A 22,647-nucleotide genomic window follows, 5' to 3' on the forward strand; every position below is an offset into this window, starting at 1 on the left:
TGAACAAATGTTATATTTATTCATTATAATGTTGGTGCTGTATGTAGAACATGGAAAAACATTTTTACTCTGAAAATGTATCATTTCATAACGAAATTAGACAAAAATAAGTTGCTGGTGACACCAAAGCAAGTCGACGGTCCAAGCAACAATGTTGTGGAGCGACTTGCCCAAGACACGTTGTCCTTGGAGAGTGTTTGCTGGCATATCAGCCTTCTGTACCTACCTAACTGAACCAACCTAACAAAACCTAACCACACAAAACCTAGGTACCCAGGAGTTAGGTAACAGTTGTGTGTTGCATCTTGGGGAAGATCACCAGTAGTGGGTGTAGGGGTACCTTGTGAAGCCTAACAGGCTTCCAGTCCTCAACTAGGGGATACCATAAGGAAAACCAATTGGAAGGTATAAAATCCTGCCATTTAGAATCGGTGATGTATTACATATACTGTACTCCTGTACTGTACCTATATATTTGGGCGCCTGATAGCTGAGTGGACAGCGCTTCGGATTCGTAGTCCTGAGGTTCCGAATTCGATCCCCAGTGGAGACGGAGACAAATGGGCAAAAAATTTATTTCACCCTGATGCCCCTGTTACCTAGCAGTAAATAGGTATCTGGGAGTTAGACAGCTCCAACAGGCTGCTTCCTGGGGGTGTGTAACAAAAAGAAGGCCTGGTCGAGGACCAGGCGCGGGGATGTTAAGCCCCGAAATCGCCTCAAGATAAGATACTCTTAAACATTTTAAATTATTGAAAAAATTTACAAATACAAAATACCATATTGACATGTGCTTTATATATTTTAGGTGGGCAAACGGCAAGTGTTCCCAAAATTTCTGCAACATCGATCACCTTAAAGCTGCTTCGTGAGAAGGGCATATTGGGCTTGTATCGAGGAACAACAGCCACTATGTTACGTGATGTCTCATTTTCTGTAGTATATTTCCCACTTTTTGCCCACCTCAACTCCTTAGGACCACGCAAGTCTGATGGTTCAGGTACGTAACTTATGAAGTTGTAAATTATTAATTTAGAGTTACAGTATAAAGTTGGTGAAACAAACTACATTATAGTGGAGCACGCCAAATTTGTGTAGTTTTATTATACAACCTAGTGCTGTATTGTACTCTCTTCCTCATTTTTGGATTTTAGTATGTACGAATTTGTATAATTTCCTTAAATGTAATTAGATTATGAATTAAAGTATTTCTCCATCCAGGTATTTGAAAACATTTTTAAAATTGACCAGAGTAGTATTGTCACTCTCTGGTGATTGTTTACTATCAGGATCACTGCAAAATTTTTCCTTGCCCGAGTTGAACTTTTTTTTTTTTTTTTTTTTTACACAGTATATATGTTAAATGTGGCCTGATTTCATTTACTGTATTCCTCATTAATTACATTGCACTTGCTGACATAGAAATTGAAATTTATGTCTGTCAGTTTGAAGGGCACTACAATTTAGATTTTTATTCTTCCAAATAGCTTGGCTTAATCTGCAAACGTGTTTTTATAACTACACCATATTCCTTCACATAGATCTTATAACTTATAAGAACCTTGCATAACTTATATAAACGTATGCCAAATATAGGTTGAAGTGTGGTGGAGCTTGTAATTACCTAAGTGTAATTACCCAAGTGTAGTTACAGGATGAGAGCTAAGCTCATGGTGTCCCATCTTCCCAGCACTCTTTGTTATATAACACAATGAAATAACTAACAGTTTTGGCCTCCACCACCTTCTTGCCTAACTTGTTCCAACCGTCTACCACTCTGTTTACAAAAGTGAATTTTAATATTTTTCTCCGGCAGCTTTGTTTTGTTAGTTTAAATCTATGACCTCTTGTTCTTGAAGTTCCGGGTCTCGGGAATTCTTCCCTATCAATTTTATCGATTCCTGTTACTATTTTGTACGTAATGATCATATCACCTCTTTTTCTTCTATCTTCTAGTTTTGCATATTTAATGCCTCTAATCTCTCCTCGTAGCTCTTGTCCTTTAGTTCCGGGAGCCACTTAGTGGCATGTCTTTGCACCTTTTCCAGTTAATTAATGTGCTTCTTAAGATATGGGCACCATACAACCACTGCACATTCCAGCTTTGGTCTAACAAAAGTCGTGAATAATTTCTTTAATATTTCTCCATCCATGTATTTAAAAGCAATTCTGAAGTTAGAAAGTGTAGCATAGGCTCCTCGCACAATGTTCTTAATGTGGTTCCTCAGGTGACAGTTTTCTATCTAGAACCACCCCTAGATCCCTTTTTTTGTCAGAATTCTTTAAAGATTTCTCACATAATTTATAGGTTGTGTAGGGTCTATGTTCTCCAATTTCACATTCCATAACATGGCATTTATTCACATTAAATTCCATTTGCCAAGTGGTGCTCCATATACTTATTTTGTCCAGATCTTCTTGAAGGGCATGACAATCATCTAGGTTTCTTATCTCAGCATCATCAGCAAATATCTTCATATAATTCTGTATTCCATCTGATAGATCATTTATGAAGACAGTGAACATTACCGGTGCAAGAACTGAACCCTGTGGTACTCCATTTGTGACATTCCTCCAATCTGATACATTGCCTCTGATTACGTCCCTCATTTTTCTATCTGTTAGGAAATTTTTCATCCATGTTAAAAGCTTACCTGTCACCCCTCCAATATGTTCCAGTTTCCAGAACAACCTCTTATGAGGAACTCTGTCAAAAGCCTTTTTTTAGGTCCAGATAAATGCAATCAACCCAACCATCTCTCCTGTAAAATCTGTGGCTTGATCATAGAATGAGTAAATTCGTTACACAGGATCTTCCAGATCGAAAACCATGCTGTCTGTCTGATATTATATCGTTTTTCTCCAGGTGTTCTACCCATTTAGTTTTAATTATTTTTTCCATTGTTTTGACTATTACACTTGTCAAAGACACTGGTCTATAATTGAGGGGGTCTTCCTTGCTGCCACTTTTGTAAATTGGAACTATGTTAGCCATTTTCCACACATCAGTTACAACTCCTGTATACAGGGATGCCTGAAAAATCAGTTGAAGTGGAATGCTGAGCTCGGGTGTGCATACTCTCAGAACCCATGGTGAAACTCCATCTAGACCAACTGCTTTGTTCTTACTTGGCTCCTTGAGCATTTTTTCCACTTCGTCTCTAGACACCTCTATGTGCTCCATGTTGTTCTCTGGAATTCTTATTGTGTCTGGTTCCCTGCAGATTTCCTTTTGTACAAACATACTAGGGCATGTTTTGTGCAGCTAGGGCAGATGCAGTAGCCTCTGCAGTAAAAATATGAAGGCGGTACTTGGATTTGACCTGAATTTGTTTACTGCCGGTGGTAACTGGCTAACTAAGCTTGATCCTTGTATTTTTAATCTATTAATTTCATGTGCACAGTGTCCTATAAAGAATGCATGTTTTATTCTTTAATTCTTTAGAACTTTTAAAGGAATGTATTTCCTGTGATGTAGAGTAACTCCTATTTTCTTTTATCTAAATAATTACTCTAATAGAAGCTATTCCTACACAGGAGAAGCAGTCTTCTGGTGCTCATTTCTGGCTGGTTGTGCATCAGGATCACTGGCAGCATTAGCAGTTAACCCATTTGATGTGGTTAAAACAAGATTACAGTTACTGTCTAAAGGTGCTCATGAAACGCAGTATACTGGTATACTTAATGCTATTGCGTAAGTATTCTCTGCTGCACTGCTGTAAGGCTTAGTTTTTTTTTTAAGAAATGACAATATCAGAGTTGCTCAAGACTATAAAACATTACTGCTTAACTTATACTTGTTCTAGTAAACACTAAGATAAGAACTAGTAACTCACACTGGAAACTTTGATCTTCATGTTTTTTACCAGAGACCACACCAGTGCATACAAGGGGGATTCTCATATTCCACAAACTGCATCAATACAAAATACTTTACATGTGGGAGCAGTCTACACAGACAACACCCATAACTGGAAACCTTTTGGTCCATGGAAGAAATTGTTTTAAAACCAGTAGACACTTATACATTATGCACTGATTATTAGAGCTGCAGTTTACTGTGCATGTTCTACCCAAGATGCATTTGGTGGTGTTAAAAGGATAGAGTAAGGAATTAAAATGTCATGGAAAATTGTGGAGCCAGAAAGTCGGTAAATCATAAAATTTAAGGATGTTTATTGAATGGTTTGATTAGACTGAATGATGGTAGTCTTCACCTTTTATCAGAATAAATTTGAGGGTAGGAGAGGAAGACTAAGATGATGAATATACAGTACTTTGCGACTTAGTAAATGTGGAAATTTCCAAGTAGCATCTTATGGAAAACACATTACACAATTGTATGAATCTGCGTACCACTGCTGTGGCTACGTGATGCTGTGTAGTTGTGGGTGAATAGGAGTGTTTTTGTTTTTTAGTATACTGTATTTAAATTTTTCATATACGGTACGTATTGCCTTCAATTTCCTCTTTCCTGAAGCTAAAGTAATGCTTCCCCATCCCAGGGCTTTCATGCATTATAGGACCAAGTTATAAGCCAGATAACTTATGGATTTTTGTCTACCTTCTATAGATGGCTTTTCAGTTTATTTTTTAAGGTCATGATTATACAGTAATCATTAAAAATGGCTGTGAGAAAGTAAGCAGCTAGCCTGAGATTTTATACTAAAGATATAGTAAAAACAAACACTACTTGTAATTGTTTTGGATTACCTTATTGCTAGGATCGTCTGGACAGTTGACCTGGTGACCACCATTTCTGGTGCCCTTGCCAGCTCAGCAAGAGCACAGTACTTTATCATATCCAATCTTTAAGAAGGTATGATACTACAGCTCTGAGGAAATTAATACAAAATCAATACTACTGTAGATTAATAGTGTGTGTAATGAAGAATTGACTTTGTGTTTACTTAGCATTTAAAAAATGTGTAAATTAAGCAAACCACTTTAAATATATTGACAGAAATTGTGAATGCACATTCTGACACCTCCAATACCTACAACATATCATCCAAGACCTGTTCCAGATTTGCTCAAATCTGAAGGTTCAGAAAATGTGCTATTTTTGGCAAATTGACTAATTTTATGAGTTTTTCTTACAGCAAATGATAACGATGCATGTTTATGCATAGACACAAATAATATATGCATGATATATAAATGTTTGTGTGAATATTAATGATATGGGGAAAAAATACAGAAATTAATTTCACTTGATGCTTTGATGCACAGGCTGGTCTTGATAACAAAGTTAGCAAAGTGGTTACAATACTATATATTGCTATGTAGTACCATCTGTTAAACTTTTGCAATCACCCTAAGCTCACATTGAAGTCCTCAAGGCACATGGTTAATGCCATTCTATCAACTACCGACTGTAACTGTCCACGACCATCAACAGCCAACACCAGGTTACATTGCTGTGTAAACCATTGTTAAATAGTATCATCAAAATCCTCATGTTTATAAGGTTCCAATGTTTTTCTCATTACTCTTGCCACCACTATTCTCCATTTAGTCACAACTATACGATATGCTTCCTTTGTCTCTTAATGTGTCTTTCCAGCGAAAAAAAAAAAAAAAATTCTCTGCCAGCCACTTAGAAAAATGTGATTGCAACAGCCTAACAAATTTGTCTTATTATTCAAGGTGTGAATGCTCCTCTTACCTTTGTCTGATGGACCCACATGACTTGCTGCATGACATGACTTCATCTTCCAAGTACAGTAATGATATATCTGAAGAGAAACAAGTAAAAATTAGTTTAATAATGAGAGGCCAGACAGCACTCTCACAATGAAAACAGTGCACATGCCCTCTCATTAGGTCTGGATGCCTCTGAAAATATCATATACACATACTTGTTTTTAAAACATAAATGCATCACTGTGAATAATGTATTTGGTTCATTGTTTAGAAGCATGAGTTACAGGGAGGTTTGGATTTGGGAGGCTACACCATATAAATATACTGTAGCCACTGTATGTTCATTTCGGTTTTTTAAACAAATTTGAGGGGAGGGGGAGCATTCTATTTTGAACAAGATTTTTCAAATCATTATGCCCCTTCCTAATGTACTAGGCCATAACATTTATGAAATTGCTTGGGTGGTACAATTTGCTTAAATAAGTTACAAATTGACAAGATGTAATCAATGTGCACGTTTGAAACAGCCTTATACATACATGTAACGTTGGTGCTGCCAGGTATAAAATGTATATCTGGAAAAGTAAAAAGGACCAGTATTGGAAGATATAAAAGCCATGGTTGATGAAAGTCAATATTGAAGAAAAACTGGCATGTTTTATATATTTTTTCTTTTTTGCTATGGAAAGGATGATTTGGTGGAAGTTAGCTGCTATAAATATGATGTTAGCAATATAAGTTTAAATTTTTTAGTTTGATTTCCAGTGTATTCATTACATGTATTCATTACAGCTAGAATGGTATTGATTTTACCAGTTAAGAATAGATTCCAATTCCAAATTGGAGCAAGTCCGTAAGGCGTAACACGTGTGCAACTTGAAATAACGTTTCCCCAAATCACATGGAGTTACCTTAGGTGTATATATATATATATACATAATGGACAGTGTGTATAAGAAATTGTTGTATGAAAATTACAATACATAAATTTTGTTTTGCAGAACTATTATGAAGGATGAAGGACCTAGAGCATTTTTCAAGGGTGGAGCATGCAGAATGATTGTAATTGCTCCTCTCTTCGGGATAGCACAGATGGTCTATTACTTTGGAGTTGGGGAAGCCATTCTTGGATATAACAAGTGAACATAGCATAAGGTAAATGGTAAGCTTGTAGATACTTTTTTGATATTTAACAAATAAATTATAAGTAGGCATATTTTCATAGTGTAAACTATCAGTGTAATATCTGTGTGTGTTCATTGTAAGTACTTTTGTAATGCTTGACTTTTATATAGCTTGTGTAGTGTACTGACTAGCAATAGATATGTTTTAACTACTGGGTAATTTTATTTTGGAATGGATAACCTTGTTGGTTACCGTAATCCTACTAGGGAAAATTTTTGTCTGATTGAAAATCAAAGACCTGATGTAATGAGTACCAAAACTTATGAATTGCTGTTGCCACATGCTTAAATATCATAATCTAAATACTTTATCTACCCATTTATATTTGGTGTCCTTCCTTTTACCATTTTTGTAGCAAATACGACACTTCAGTCCTTTCTGGATGTGTAATAGGGAATGGTTCAAGTTCCTGTTCAGATGTTCTTGTTTATCAACAATATGAGGGTTTCTCCTAGCAGTAGCACCAGAAGGAATAATCTGACTCTTGTCTTCTGAGTTAGATGATTATTCGTCATGCTGAGGTGAAGATGGGAATAGTCGCCGCCTCACACCTGTTGGTCCAGGTGTTGCAACATTGTCACCAGTAGATGTGCCCCCATCATCATGTACATCATCAGCATGTTTGATGTCATTTTGGAAAGGCCACTTCTTGGTCAAAATTCAGTAGTGACCAAATGATGACTTTATGGAACTGTAGCAATGTGAGTTTCTTTGTATCGGTTGTATAGTACTGGTATAACACAAAAGCATTATGGATAGCCATTTGCATAAAGTAGAACATGATTTTCTTCGTCCACTTGTGACATTTCCATGTGAAATGATATCTGACTGTTTGGTCGAAGTGATCAACACCTTTCATGTTGTTATTGTAGTCACAGATTGGATTTGGTTTGTTCACAGTGACTTGTTGCAATGAAGATGTTCCGTCAGGTTTGTGTACACGTTTCCTTCGTTCCACTTGTTGTGTATCTGCATTGTGGGAAGTTGTGATGAGTGAAGCAACTCGCTTATCCTTGCACAGAATTGTAAAAGTATTGTCCTTATGTCGGAATACTGTTTTATCTACTGGCAGTTTACCCTTTGCTTGAAGCTGAAGATCTTTTGGGGCACCACACTGCAATCTGAGAGTACCACAGGTGTATACACCTTCTTCAAGGAGCTTTTCACTCAGTTGAGCAGAGTTATAGTAGTTATCCATAAATAAATGGTAACCTTTGTTCTTCAGTGATTCCATCAAACCCATAACCGTTTCAGTTGTTGTCTTCCCAATTCCTGCATACACCTCAAAATCATAGACATAACCATGTTTGGCTTCAGCTAGCATGTACAGCTTCACTCCATACTTATCAGGTTTATTTGGATTACAAACCTTGAAAGCTAGCTGGCCCCTCCATGACATTGTACTGTACCTTCATCCAAACACATTTTTTTCGTCGGAATGTATAATGTTTGTTTATTTTTTAGATATTCCATGAATATTCCAACTTTGATTAAGTCTGTCTTTATTGTCTTTGGGAATGGCATTATTGTTATAGGCATGAAAGTTCCTTGCAATCAATTCATATCATTTCGACGTCGTAAAAGTATTGAAACAAAGTACATGCCACATTTTACCTGCTTGCCAGTACATTCTCATTGCTGGCAACTTCATAATGCCCATCAACATTGTCAGTCCCAAATATCTGGTCAGCTCTTTTACACTCAATTCATCCTTTAATAGCCATGACCAATATGCATTTATTGGTCATGTCCTTGAACAAATTTATTTTCATAACATGTATGAGTTACTTTCAGTATTATTTATCTGTAAATTAATTGCCCCCATATTCCATTTTTGTTTTACATGTAATAAATTGACAGTTAAAAAAGAAAGACATTTTGACTTACTTTTACCATTTTGTAGGATGATCCTCGAGGAAAACAGTCAATAGGTTGGGCTTGGTCAGTGAAGCATATCATTAGTGAAGTGGATACATTGATCTCCTGCATACCGATTCCTTGCCATGGTGAGTTGAGTATCGCATACTGGTTTAAAGTAACAACAAGCTTGTTTACAGTCTTCTCAGTTAATAGTATATCTGCTCACACAGCACTTGTTGTTTCCTGTGTGTGTACCTTTGTTAAATCATACTTCCCAAATTTTATTTTCCCAGTTTTTTATGCTAAGTAAAATAACTTGTGCTTATTCCATAAACTTTTTCTTAATGCAGAATGTGTTTCTACTTACATTATTTTACTATTAAATTCTCACAAAGAAATTGTTACATTTCAAATGTTAGAATAATTTTCAGCATTTAAAAATGTATGAAGTCATTATTTAAATTTTGTGTTAGTGGTTGAAGCTGGTATAGAAGAAAGGCAGGTTTTAAAGGTTTTAAATTTTTTAAGGCAAGAGATAAAGTGGAGTACCTAAGGGAAGTGTTGATTTGGATGTAAAAGTAAAAAAAAAAAGAGAGAGTGCATTTTGTGACTGGCGTCTCATAAAATTTACTTAAAAAGGTGGAATAAATTAGGTAGATTTATCCAATACAACAAATGTGAAAATGAAATTGTTTTGTAAAGGAGTTAAGGCTTCTGTTAAGCTACCACTCTACTAACAGTATTTGCATTGAGGAATTGCATGTTCGTGATGTAGTGTATGTATATTGAGAAAATATTATAGTACAATACTTAAGTAAATACTGTAGGTAATTGTTAGTAACATTCTTCATTGTTGCAATGGTTAATGTACATAAAAAAATTCTTGAAATAAATTCTGTTTTTAATTCTAATTTACAAAGCAGTAAATATTTTATAGGTAAATACATAAATTTTTGCTTACATATTTGGCAAATTTTAATCAGATATAAATGCTTAATACATTTAATGTTCTGTTAATATACAGCTGTACAGTGTCACCTCAGATTCAGAACTTTATGAAAAATTTTGTAGTGATTTTAATATAGGAAAAATGTGTTAAATTATGAAAGGTGTTTCTGGATACCAGGTATATTAAAGTTGAGACTGACTGCAGCCTTAATACTACAGGGTGACTGCAACTTGTCCCTATACCAGTACTGAATTCAAAATATAATAAAAGTACTATACACAAGGAATACATATTACAATAGTATAGAGTAAATATCTCCATAAATATTAATTAAATTGTGTATCAATAATATTTCATAGAAAATCTTAGAAAATTTGATAGTCCTGGTTCATACACATATAAAGTTAGGGGGCCACGGTACCTTTGAAACATGTGGTTTCGAGTTTGTAGGGAAATAATCAAGATGATGGAATCTGTTTACAGTAAGGTTTTCCTGGTCCCTTCATGAGACGTTGAAATTAGGATTTCACTCGGAAAAATTAGCTCTTACCCCAAAGTGTAAGAAAAAGGTTGTGAATCCCATTTCCTTTAACCCTTTGAGATCAGCTATTGAAAAATTCTCATACTATGCAGAAAAAAATCCTAAAAATTATTTTTCATTAATTTGTATGCAAAATGTAAAAAACAACAACAATGAATATGTACCTTTTTACTGGGTGGAGAAGCTGTGAAAGGTTGCGCGGCAGCCGTGTGCTCTGGCATCAACATAGGTATTTTGGCCAGAACACTGTGTGTTAGTAGGTTTGCAAGAATGTAAAAATATCCAATGTTATGTACTCGCAAACCCAATTTACTTTCTTGTATAAAAATAAATAGATAATAAAGTATGTGAGACACAACTCCTGTGTTCTTCTTGTATGTTTCATTGTTTATCAATTGTTTATATTACAAGAGCATGTGTACTGAATAACTTGATAATTCGCTTAATTCACAAAAACTGAAATCGAGTACAATTCTAACTTATAATTATAAAATGTTTCTAGCTTCAAATATATGTATGTACATTATTTACAATGTTCCAGTACCATTTTATACTTCAGTACTTTTTCAACACATGAGCGTCTCTGAAACACGCACGCGCGCGCGCACACACACAACTTGGGTAATTACACCAGAGGACCTACTTGGCACCATATGGGCAACAATATGGACTAAAATAAAGGCATATCACACCCATGCACCACCTACACATACTGTAAGGCACCTAGTACACTTAATGCATGAAAAGTTTCAATTGACGATTTGTTTACCTGGTATGATGACCAAACCACACATCAGAAAATGAAGAAACAGCAATGTTTTGGTCCATCCAGGATCATTATCTATTAGTGTGATGACAAGTCAGGTCAGACCGAAATGTAGTAAATTTTCTGATTTAGTCATCGTGTCCTTGGCTATGTTATTGTGACTTGTCTGCTTATGGTTTATCTTGGATTCTTCATTACAACCATATAGAGTTGAGAAAACCATATAAACATAATATACCTGGGTGTTAGGCTCTGAGCATTGACATGGAGTGTAATTGGTACCATAGGGCAACAATATACTGTAGCTTGAAACAAAGGCCTAAGATGACAGCAGGCTCCTAGTACATGTAATGCATGATAATGGTTAAATTGATGATTGGTTTACCTGGTATACCTCATTACAACCATATGAACATTATTGGTATACATAGCATGTAATTATGATAATTTTATTAATGATTACTGCATTCGCATAGTAACACTTGTTACTGGTACATTTCGTGTACCACAGGTGGTATGTGAACAAGGGGACACAGGTGGAAACCGAGTACTTAAATGAGCCACAGGGACGTTAGAAAGAACTTTTTCAGTGTCGGTAGTTAACAGATGGAATACATTAAGATGTGGTGAAGGCAGACTCCATACATAGTTTCAAGTGTAGATATCAGAGCCCAATAGGCTCAGGAATTTGTACACCAGTTGATTGACAGTTGAGAGGTGAGACCAGAGAGCCAGAGCTCAACCCCTGCAAGCACAACTAGGCGAGTACTTATGATAACCGTATTCACACAATGTAACGTAACCATAAAAGAATAGCAGGATTTTTTAATGAGTCAAGGTAAACTCCATTACATCCATATAGAGCTATTATATCCTTATTTGCATCATGTGTGTAAATCCCAGACAATAAAAGTTTAAATCAATGTGATTTATACGTATATGAATATATGACGATAACCACTCTCTAAGGGTTAATGTTGCTTCTCCGATTTTCTAATGATTTTCATAGGTCGAGCATAACGACTGTAGTAGTAGTAGTAATAATGGGTGATAATGTGGGAAGCCATTGAGTATACAGTAATTATAACAAACTTTTAAGGATTGTTTTCATTTTGAGGTTTTTGTTTACTGTACCAGTCGTGAAGCTTCCTTTGAAAAATGGGGGTTAGGACACGTTTTTTCTTAGCTGTACAAAAACATATTACACTGTTTTGTAAGTTTTTTGTTATTGATATATTAAACTATTATATATATATGGTATTGTGCCTAGTAAAAAAAAAAAATCCAGAATGATAAAATGTGCTGTAGTCAGGCTTTTCCAGGTCCCACTGTATATTAAAGTTGTATTATATATTAACAAATGTGTAGCCAATTCAAAATATATTCACATAGTGTTCTAGTGATGACCAAACCACACGTCAGACGATAGAGAAATGATGACATTTTGGTTCATCCTGGACCAATTTTGTTTACTCTGGTGACTGTGACTGTCCTCACACCAGCTGCCACCCTCTTGCCTGTTTATTCTCTCTTAATTATGTTAACGACATATTCACATGCCTCAGAGTCCACACACGACTTGATAATGATCAAAAACAGACCAAAAAGTAGTCATTTCTCCATCTTCTGATATGTGGTTTGGTCATCAAATCTTCAGCCACGTTATTGTGACTCGTCTTCATAATCTTCTGGTCATAATTTGTCTATAAAATGGAGCACAAAAGGCAGCACACCAGTGATAATTGTCTGGGTCACTGAGTGTGCTGTTGCTTACAGTATGTAATGTCAACACTAGTGGCAAGTATGTGCCACTAATTTCACACACTAAACACCAAACAAAACACTTAAATTTGAGACCAGTTTTTATTTTTAAGTAATGACTTTAAATAAATTGCAGTGCAGTTTTGACATGAATTTATATTTCTGACCTGACAATTTTCTTGCAAAACTTTAACTATTGTAAACGTGTAAATAATCTTGCAAGCAATTTGTTAATAAAATGTAGGTCTCGGGAAATATGCTGGTACTGTGTACATTACATTGGGCAAAGCTATTTTTAGTTCTGTTGCAAGATCTTAAACTTTACAACTAATAAGCAAAGTACAAAGTCACTATCTAAATTGTACTGAATGAAACTTAATGAATATGAATGTGTTACTTGCCATCATTTTAAGCTGCATCGTTGGTATGCATAAAATGTATGTATATCTTACCTAAGAAACAAAATATATTTTTAAAGTACAGTACAAAGGAAGCATTTTTTTTTTCTACATCTTGTAAGAAACTATATTATTCTCTCTGTATTATAAATTATTGCTTAAACTTGCCTTTGGCTTTTTACTTTGAATGATGTACATGTCACTCAGGTTAAACCCCTATGGGTCTGACCAGTAACTACATGGGTGACAAAATGGATATACCTCTAACCAAAAGCAAGGTTATCTCCTAAAGCTAGGTGAAGGCTACTTGTACCTATCAAGGTGCTGTACATATCCACATTAGACACCATTTGCCCTATACCAATTTACAAATAATACTCATTGTAAACTTAAATGATAAAATAAACTTAGGAAATGTACACCTCGGGGGGACCTCGTAGCCTGGTGGATAGCGCGCAGGGCTCGTAATTCTGTGGCGCGGGTTCGATTCCCGCACGAGGCAGAAACAAATGGGCAAAGTTTCTTTCACCCTGAATGCCCCTGTTACCTAGCAGTAAATAGGTACCTGGGAGTTAGTCAGCTGTCACGGGCTGCTTCCTGGGGGTGGAGGCCTGGTCGAGGACCGGGCCGCGGGGACACTAAAGCCCCGAAATCATTTCAAGATAACCTCATGGTTTCTACCTTGTCCTGGCAAGGGGGCTCCAAGTACTACATCCTCGGGATGGTGTGGGTTACTTTGGCCTTCTCCTACCCCTCTTGGGATGGCATATTCACAAAGGAACCCTGCTAGGGTTCTCACTGGACAGTCATTTTTGGAGGTAGGTCTTTAGTGTCCAGACTAGGATACAAGCGGGGAAACAAGATCTTTTCACTGGTATTGGAGGATGTTCTTTGGACTAGGACTTCCTTGTTGAAAATGGGTATTAGAGTTTGGGATGACACACACCCTTGCCTGCACTGGCTTGTACTTTGCCTCCCTCACTGCCCTAGTTCAGTATGTGATTTCTCGTGGCTTTGAGGCCAACCTTTTTAGAGCGATCAAATTTTGCTAGGTACCAACCCATAAGGTGCTACCTGAAATGAACTTGCCGAGGCCATTTGTGCTTGTTTTATCTCCCATGAAGCGATTCCTTATCAGGATTTCTATCCGAGCATTCATATTGCAATCTCCAACTGTTGGCAAGAGCAATTGTCTGGCATAAAGGTTAATGGACTGTGTATTCCTAAATATGGCCTTCCCCTTACCACTGGAAAAAAAAAGTGATGGGAAATGGCTGACTAGGCTGTCCAAGGGGCCATGCACACTTAACTAGTGTGGCGCTTAATAGAACAATACCTTGATTCTTGTTTTATGCTGGACAACTTTGTCCTGCATAAAATCATGCACTTCTTTGTGGAATGTTTTTATATTCAGGATGATCATTAGTCTTGCCTAATTTCCCTCCGAGTCGCTTATCCTTCGATATAATTCTTGACGAATCAGACGACTTTGATATTTCTCACCTTACATCATTTTGTTCTTGTATTGGCATCCTAAATGGTATTTAGTATTTTTTTTTCTGTCATTTCCAGTGACAGACAGTGCTACATAGTCTTCCCAGCTAGGCACCTTTTTGATAAATTGGTGTACTTTGGCCCTCTTGAATATTTCATAAAGGTTAGTGCCTTCGTGCCTTATTTTGATACAAAACACACTGTATGCTCCTTATTTGTGATTTGATGCACTACATATTTTGCAACTTTATGTAATTTTGATTAAGCCAATCACTTAAAAACTGATATATAAGACACAATACCCATCCATTGCCTTTATATAATTAAAATAGGAACTGTAATGGGGAAACTTCATTATTCTGATTACACTATTGGCCACACAATACCCTATGGGCACTAATAGGTTATAATTAATTAGTGTAGAATACCCCAATATGCTAGACAACATGCTGTGTTATTCAGACATCTTCAATATAGGTAATATTGCCTATGAAGGAACAGAAAAGTAATCTTTTATTAATATTAAGCCATACTGGTTAACTTAATTTGCAAGTGTGATGTACAGTAATCATACTTATAACTCTGCACAAGTATTTTATGCTGCAGCTTTTTGGGCTTGCTATGTAATTCCATTTCCCAAATAAAGGCTAACTTTGTGTTTCATTGTAAAATATTGTCTTCTACATAAACCATCCATATTCCCTCATCTTGATGCCCACATGAAACCTTCACAAATTGTATACAAATTGAACTGTAGAATGATTAATATTGTCTTTACGTTGATAGAGAGGGTGCATGCTAGGCTGCAGTTCCCAATTGTGATTGGAGGAGCTGCAATCATAATATTTCCTTAGAGAAATCAGCATTTTGTTAATGCTCTATATATTTATTATATTTACCAGAGTGCAACCTCTCAGTCCCCTAAAACTGATGGATGCCTACTACTATCAACATTGTTAATGATGAATATATTACATTGTCAAGAAACTTCGTGGCATTGACAGCCTGCTGATTCTGACATGGTTTAAACTATTCTTACATGATGCATCATACAATTTATTCTGAAGTATGTTACTCGATTGTTGATCAGAATCAATAGTGTTAATGGGTGACCAATGCATGTAACATTGACTGTATGTTAATACTAGGCAGAGAAATTCCTTTGTGATAAGAACAAATTAATATTGTAAATTACATTATAGCTAAATTTATTTGTATTATTAACCTACAGTGTGCTCAGGGTATATTGTTTGGAAGGAGTCCCAGGGGTGGCTTGAATTAAGTCAACAATTATAAATTAGTAGTCAACAAGTTATATATATCGAACGATATCGAAAGTATCTGATTAACCAAGAATTCTATCGAGGAACAATTGACCGCAAGGGACAGTCGGAAAGCAAGACACACGCTCGTCCTGGACTGTAAGAGGGACACTGCAATTTGGACAATAAGGAGCAGGGTGGCGCTCCATTAAGTGACCATGAGTTATCAAGTATGGCCAATACGCAAACTTACCAGAGCCGTTTCTCACCGCCGATTACGGTGGCAGGAGGAAGGCTACGGGGACACACTATGCTTAAGAGTACGCAGCTTGTTACCAACAACCCTGCCAATGGGCAAGGATGGAGGAATGAATAACCGGGTAAAAGTCGGAATAAGGAATACCTTTATGGGAAACGGGACAAGAGCAGATAGCCTCTCTAGAGGCAGCATCCACACGCTCATTTAAAGAAAGACCTATATGGCTGGGAACCCAGCAAAACTACAGATTTAAATTTACTAGGGATAAGAAACAGCCAATGTTGAATCTCGACAACTACCGGATGGACAGGATTAAAGGACCCGAGAGCCATGAGGGCACTGCAAGAGTCAACGACAACCACAAAGGAGGATTGACAATGAGAAAGCAGGAGACGAAGAGCATAGAGAATAGCATAAAGTTCCGCAGTGAAGATGCTAGTCTCCAAAGGGAGGCGACACACATAAGTGCGGCCAGGAAAAACAAGAGTAGTCCTCACCGTCCGCAGACTTAGACCCATCGGTGAAGATGGAAATGGAGCGTGAGTGTGATGAAAAGTACTCAAAGAAAAGGCATTTCAGAACCGTAGGAGGGGTAAAAGCTTTAGTAATGCGAGTCAAGGATGTACAAAACTTCAGAAGGGGGACCCTCCACGGGGGTAAGGAAGGAACAATATGAGGAGAAATATGAGAAAGACGAACTAAAAGAGTCATGTAAGCGAGACAACTGGACAGAAAGAGGGAGGTTGTGAAGAAGAACAGGAACTACAGGAAGGGTAAAAGTCAAAGCATGACAGACGAGAGGAAGGATGTTGCAAGGACCGCACAAGATTAGACACTAGCGATCACGGCGATCCTGGAGATAGAAAGCCAGTGTCAACATACAAGCTGAGGGCGGGAGTCGAACAAAGTTCGACGTTCGACGAAGAAGTAAGTTCCTGCAGTTACAGGGAAATGATCCAGGACTGATTAAATCCCCTTGCAAACATGGGAAACAATGGTCATCTGGAAAGTCAACCCGTTCTCGCAAATTTAATAAGTCAATATTGACTTATTAAATATGTGCATAGGTGACATACTTAACATAATAGTTTCCCTTGAAAAGCTTCATAGAAAACACCGACCTTACCTAACCTACTTAGTATGTTAAGATAAGCATCTTATTGCTTCGTAATTACAATTATTACCTAACCTATAATAGGTATAGGTTAAGTAATAATTGTAATTACGAAGCAATAAGATGCTTATCTTAAGATACTAACAAGGTTAGGTAAGGTCGGTGTTTTCTATGAATCTTTTTAAGGGTATCTATTATGTTTAGTATATCACCTATGCACGTAGTTAATAAGTCAATATTGACTTTACGAATTTGCGAGAACGGGTTGCAAAAGTTGACCAAGGAATGAAAGTACTGCATTAAGAAAGGAAAAACTGAGGATAAACAAAAGGCCCAGAAAGTTTCCAATAGAACCAGAAACAACAAGGATATCATCCAGAGCAGCGGTCGCCAACCTTTCGGAGCTTACAAAAATACAAATTTATAATTTTAAATCCTGCGGTCCATCAAACATGAAATGATAGTTATTAAAGTCAAACTATTTGATGCCATTAAATTTAACAGTTAAAGAAAATACACAGTTACATACAATACACATTATTTTCACCTGGAACCACCAGTGGTCGTTGGCAGCAGCTGATCCAGAGGATGATCGCTCTCCTGCATTACTATCAAACCAGCCACTTATTATACCATTAACTTTTTCACATGCACTACTTCCAACAACATCACAACATTTAACAAATCTCAAACTTTATACAAACTAGTCACTCTCCAATGTCCTCTCTTTAGTTCTGCACCAGCATATGCTTTCTCTAAGGTCATAATGACTATGTACATGTTGTAATGTCTTGCATAACTTCTCCATTAGCTTAGATGTCTTAACCCCTTGGACAGTGCAGTTCTGCCAACCCTGGTACACACTGTAAAGCACAGATCTTAGTGAAATTAAAAACATATTTAGTCATGAATTTATAAAATATAATAGCAAAATTCTAGGCTAAACCTTGGTAAACCTAAATGCTTGAGCCATGATAAGCTGAGAAAGAGGAATTTATCCCATGGAATTAAAACATACAATTTAAAATACTGTATAGTATAGAAAACAAGAATAAAATATTTTAATTAAGCTATAGTGGAAAATAAGACGATTATGAGAAAATTACATAAACATTATAAGTTGCCATACTTCAGGTGTGGTGAGATGGTAAAACGAGTTTTGCTTCTCACTGCAAAAGGCAAAACATCAAATGAAAACAATCTTCGTTCACAAATCTGTCAATATTGGTATATGGGGAACCAGCCCGTCCTCACATATAAAGATCCAAGCTCATTAATCCAGCCGTCAAACCCGCTGTTTATGAACGAAAAGCTGTTTACACACGACTCACAACTGATGATGTCCAAACACTTCCGGAACAAGTGCTTTGCTCATGTCCTCTGTTCGAACCACAGTTCTATAAATGCTTCACCCACGTACCAGTACTTCAAATACAAATAATCGCCCACAGAACCTCAACACCTAATCTAACCTATGCCTATCTATACACAGAATTATGTATAATAATATTAATTTATATAAGAGAACAAACCAGTTTTTAATATACAGTAGTGTATGTTCAAATTGATGAACGGCCGCTGCTTAAGACAGCCTAGTGTCAGGACGGGTTCGGGGAACAGAAGAAAAATACAAAAATCTAGTTAACATAGCTTGTGTGTAGGAAGATGACCTTAATGACGGTTCACACAAGGCAACCCTCGCCCCTCCCCAATAAAAAATATTTTGTGTGTGTAAATGATAACAATTATAGAACAAATATATACTTACCATAGCACCAAGTGTGATGGATGGTGTTTGATGAGCATGCGGTGTCTGCAGTAAGATATCACCACAGTTGGCCCAGGAGGGAAGAGCAGAGCATTGCACATGGCATTGACAGCTATAAGAATACAACATTTATATATACTGTTTAGTTACAGCATGTTTTAGATCAAGATTTTTTTAATATTCATTATCAAACTGTATTATCTATAATTATATAAATTCAAGTTCACTAAATTTCTAATTATAGACAATATTTATTAAAAAATGGAATACAAAGAGGCAGTGGACACTCATGACAGAGTGGCGACACTTGCACGTCTCCTCCTGCCGTTGTATGCATTCACACACAACACTCAAGTTGATCAACTTTCCTATGGCCAGCAAGTTGTTGACTTTCCATGTAACAATGAGTCTGAAGCACTTTCTAAATTTTTCATTGATGTATGTTAACACATCTCTTATTTTCCACATTCTATAATTTGCATCTGCAATATGATTATCAGCTAAATAGAGGAATTTCGACAACAAGAGAGATCCGTCTCTACATGTATTTTGCAAATAATGCATTCAGGTTTCAATTAGTTATTTTCACAACAATTGTTCGTGATGTGCTTCTGTGTGACTCGGCATCAGAGCAAGGAGAGAACACGTCATGTATTGCATTGTCTTTCCACCATTGAACATATGACACTTGAGATTATTATCTTTTTTATATAAAATTTTACATATTTATTTATGTCTTGCACAACCAGTTCCATAAATTCATCATCAGTGAGCACCTCAAAATAAATATCTTTGGCATTCTCAAAATCCATAAAATTGTCAGTCTTTAATGCATCAGTCAAATAATTTGAGCAAAATCTTCACCAGATGTCCAGATAAAGACGGTCACAACAGCATCACCTGTTGTTGCACAGTACCTTACAAAGTCAGGTTGGGACAGAATCAATAGGTGGCTAGCCACATGACATTGGAGAAGTGATATGAACACTTGCCGAGGCAGCAGAAATACCGACATCGTTTTATTACCCGTTTCTATTCCACAAGTATGCCAAACACACCAGTGTGATCCAGGACCAACTGATTGCACACATTTTTCTGGCCAAGAACCACAAGGTGAGAATTAAGCCACTAACAGCCACGTCAAATGGTGAATGGAAATAAAGTACTCTTCCACAGATTTATCTGCTCGTATTCAATTTTGCAATCTTCTCACACTAGTTAAACCAATCGTTTTCACATACGCACTCCCTTCATTGCAGTTACCCTTGACAAACATCCTGCTTTTCAAAGTAGCTTCTTGTTTTAATAATTCTGTTTATAGTTTTCTTATAATTTATTCTCAATCCTATTGCTTTACTAACCTATTTACGTAGCTTTTACTCGTCAAGTTTTTGCTCTTCCTCTTCACTTTAAATCTACAAAATCTTTCATCCACTTCCTCATCCTTCTAAAGCATTTCTTCTGATTCTTCTACCATATTTTATAGAATATCCATAGCATTAGGGCAGTTTTTTTTTTTATTAAAACATCCAAAGGGGTATATGAATGCAGAACTCGGATATCTGCCAGTGAACTGCCTAAATCCCTCTGTCATGATGTAAGAAAGCATTTCTCACTTCCAATGTAACTGCTCAGGGCTGAAAGTAACTGAAGAATCAAAACTCACCTAAGCAGAGTACCCTTTTTCCACAATGTAACTACTTCTAATTATGATTAAATAAAATCAGTTAGTAATGGAGGTTCAACTGTATTTGTATATATAAAATATAAATATACACAATATTTACAAAACGATCATCACAAAGCAATTTTTCTTTTTCCACGTCGCTCCACTCTGTACACTGCCAACCACTTGTGAATCTTAAATTTTTGTTTCTAAATTTAAGTTGCTAATTAGGGTCACTGAAAATTCAGACAATAAAACCCATAGCAGGAAAGAAAACATTCACAAACGATTCCCAAGATTAATTAGGCCTAGACAATTTATAAGAATCCAGGCAAAATTATAAATACATGTGAAAATATAAATTATCAAGTCTTTAAATTAAAATGGTACAATTTATAATACAATTGGTATAAATAAATATAAAGATTTATGAAGGGGTTAAAACAGCTTACTTAACTGCTGAAGAATAAGAATCTTTCAGTCGAGGTTCGAACTTTCCAACCTGTCTCAATAACCAAAATGGCCCATTTTTAAGATATATCTCTTAATCAACCAAGAATACAAATGGCAAGCCAAGTTATGACAGTAAAATTTAGTAAAACAAATTACTCAAATTATCACACATTCAAACTCTACTCATCAGGTACGTAATTTACCACATTTCTTTGTATAGTTAATGTTCTTATTCCCATTTGTGGTTTTTTTTATTTTTACAAAGAACTGGGTTTTCAAGTTTCCAGCTAATTCAATCCTTCTGATCAAACCATTTCCTGTTTTACATACCCTTGAAAGTTTGTCACAATGTTCAATTATATATAAAAATCTATCATTAAACAATTACATTTCCAGCAAGACCATTAAACAATTTGCCATTCACATCTAAACAATTCAACAATTTGCCGAGAAAAAATACTAGCGACTACTAACTTTCTTTTTTAGTAAATTCCTCCCCATTATATCACAAAATAATGTGCACTCGACACATTAATTTCTTAAGATATTGTACTGTTTCATCATCATTTATGCCAATCCCCACAATCAAAGCAGGGCAGCACTTTTTACTCTTTTATACTAATTAAAATATGAAATGACCAGATCTATCTACTGTGGCCGTTGACCCGGACACTGGGGCGTGTAACTGTCCCTTTCTCTGCACTCGTCATGGAGTCCAGAAACTGCGACAACAGTTTCACCAGCGAGTGGCGCTTGAACCTACTGGCCTCGTCCACTACATCTTTCACCATATTCAGTCTGGATTCATAGGAGCCCTGCACTGTGTTCAGCTGATCAAAAAGTCTTCTGAAGTCTGAAAAAAGAAAAAAATCTTAATACCTGTATACAGTATAAAAATAACATTTAATAAAAGTTGGAATGGTATCTAAATGGTACATTTTAAAAGTTATTCCCCCCCTCTATTGTTACATTCCATGATATTACAATAAAATATTTTCTCTCATACTTTCCACACAATATTGAACATTGCACACGTGTGATGTTTACTGAATAATCTCTCAATGCGCTTGTTGATGGGGATCTCTCTCAATGCGCTTGTTGATGGGGATCTCTCTCAATGCGCTTGTTGATGGGGATCTCTCTCAATGCGCTTGTTGATGGGGATCTCTCTCAATGCGCTTGTTGATGGGGATCTCTCTCAATGCGCTTGTTGATGGGGATCTCTCTCAATGCGCTTGTTGATGGGGATCTCTCTCAATGCGCTTGTTGATGGGGATCTCTCTCAATGCGCTTGTTGATGGGGATCTCTCTCAATGCGCTTGTTGATGGGGATCTCTCAATGCGCTTGTTGATGGGGATCTCTCTCAATGCGCTTGTTGATGGGGATCTCTCTCAATGCGCTTGTTGATGGGGATCTCTCTCAATGCGCTTGTTGATGGGGATCTCTCTCAATGCGCTTGTTGATGGGGATCTCTCTCAATACGCTTGTTGATGCTCTCAATACATGCATGACTCAATACATGTA

At 36.5% G+C, this 22,647-nt stretch overlaps 3 protein-coding genes across 10 annotated transcripts in view; 1 reads left to right on the forward strand and 2 right to left on the reverse strand.

Annotated features, from left to right (window-relative positions):
• LOC123773434 (mitochondrial glutamate carrier 1) overlaps window positions 1-15,807 on the forward strand; it is a 32,510-nt gene extending 16,703 nt beyond the window's left edge. For 3 of the 6 annotated variants that reach the window (XM_045767192.2, XM_045767194.2, XM_069317856.1), the window contains exons 6-9: window positions 809-1,000; window positions 3,538-3,694; window positions 6,648-6,801; window positions 8,735-15,807. In XM_045767192.2, the coding sequence (XP_045623148.1) occupies window positions 809-1,000; window positions 3,538-3,694; window positions 6,648-6,789 (491 nt within the window). In that variant the 3' untranslated portion in view covers window positions 6,790-6,801; window positions 8,735-15,807. Of the gene's footprint in view, window positions 1-808; window positions 1,001-3,537; window positions 3,695-3,869; window positions 4,695-6,647; window positions 6,809-8,734 lie in introns of those variants that run through there. The other 3 variants (XM_045767193.2, XM_069317857.1, XM_069317858.1) reach the window with 2 other exon arrangements.
• On the reverse strand, window positions 7,460-8,230 carry LOC123773283 (piggyBac transposable element-derived protein 4-like). The gene has a single exon (XM_045766894.1). The coding sequence runs from the start codon at window positions 8,228-8,230 to the stop codon at window positions 7,460-7,462; it is 771 nt and encodes a 256-aa protein (XP_045622850.1).
• A 4,927-nt stretch (window positions 15,808-20,734) lies between the features above and the next one.
• Window positions 20,735-22,647, reverse strand: part of IntS6 (integrator complex subunit 6) — a 49,177-nt gene continuing 47,264 nt past the window's right edge. For all 3 annotated transcript variants that reach the window (XM_045767195.2, XM_045767198.2, XM_045767196.2), the window contains one exon: window positions 20,735-21,975. In XM_045767195.2, coding sequence (XP_045623151.1) covers window positions 21,767-21,975 — 209 coding nt within the window. In that variant the 3' untranslated portion in view covers window positions 20,735-21,766. The remainder of the gene's footprint in view (window positions 21,976-22,647) is intronic.

The sequence above is a fragment of the Procambarus clarkii genome, chromosome 89 (genome assembly GCF_040958095.1).
Source record: "Procambarus clarkii isolate CNS0578487 chromosome 89, FALCON_Pclarkii_2.0, whole genome shotgun sequence".
Classification (NCBI taxonomy): Eukaryota; Metazoa; Arthropoda; class Malacostraca; order Decapoda; family Cambaridae; genus Procambarus; species Procambarus clarkii.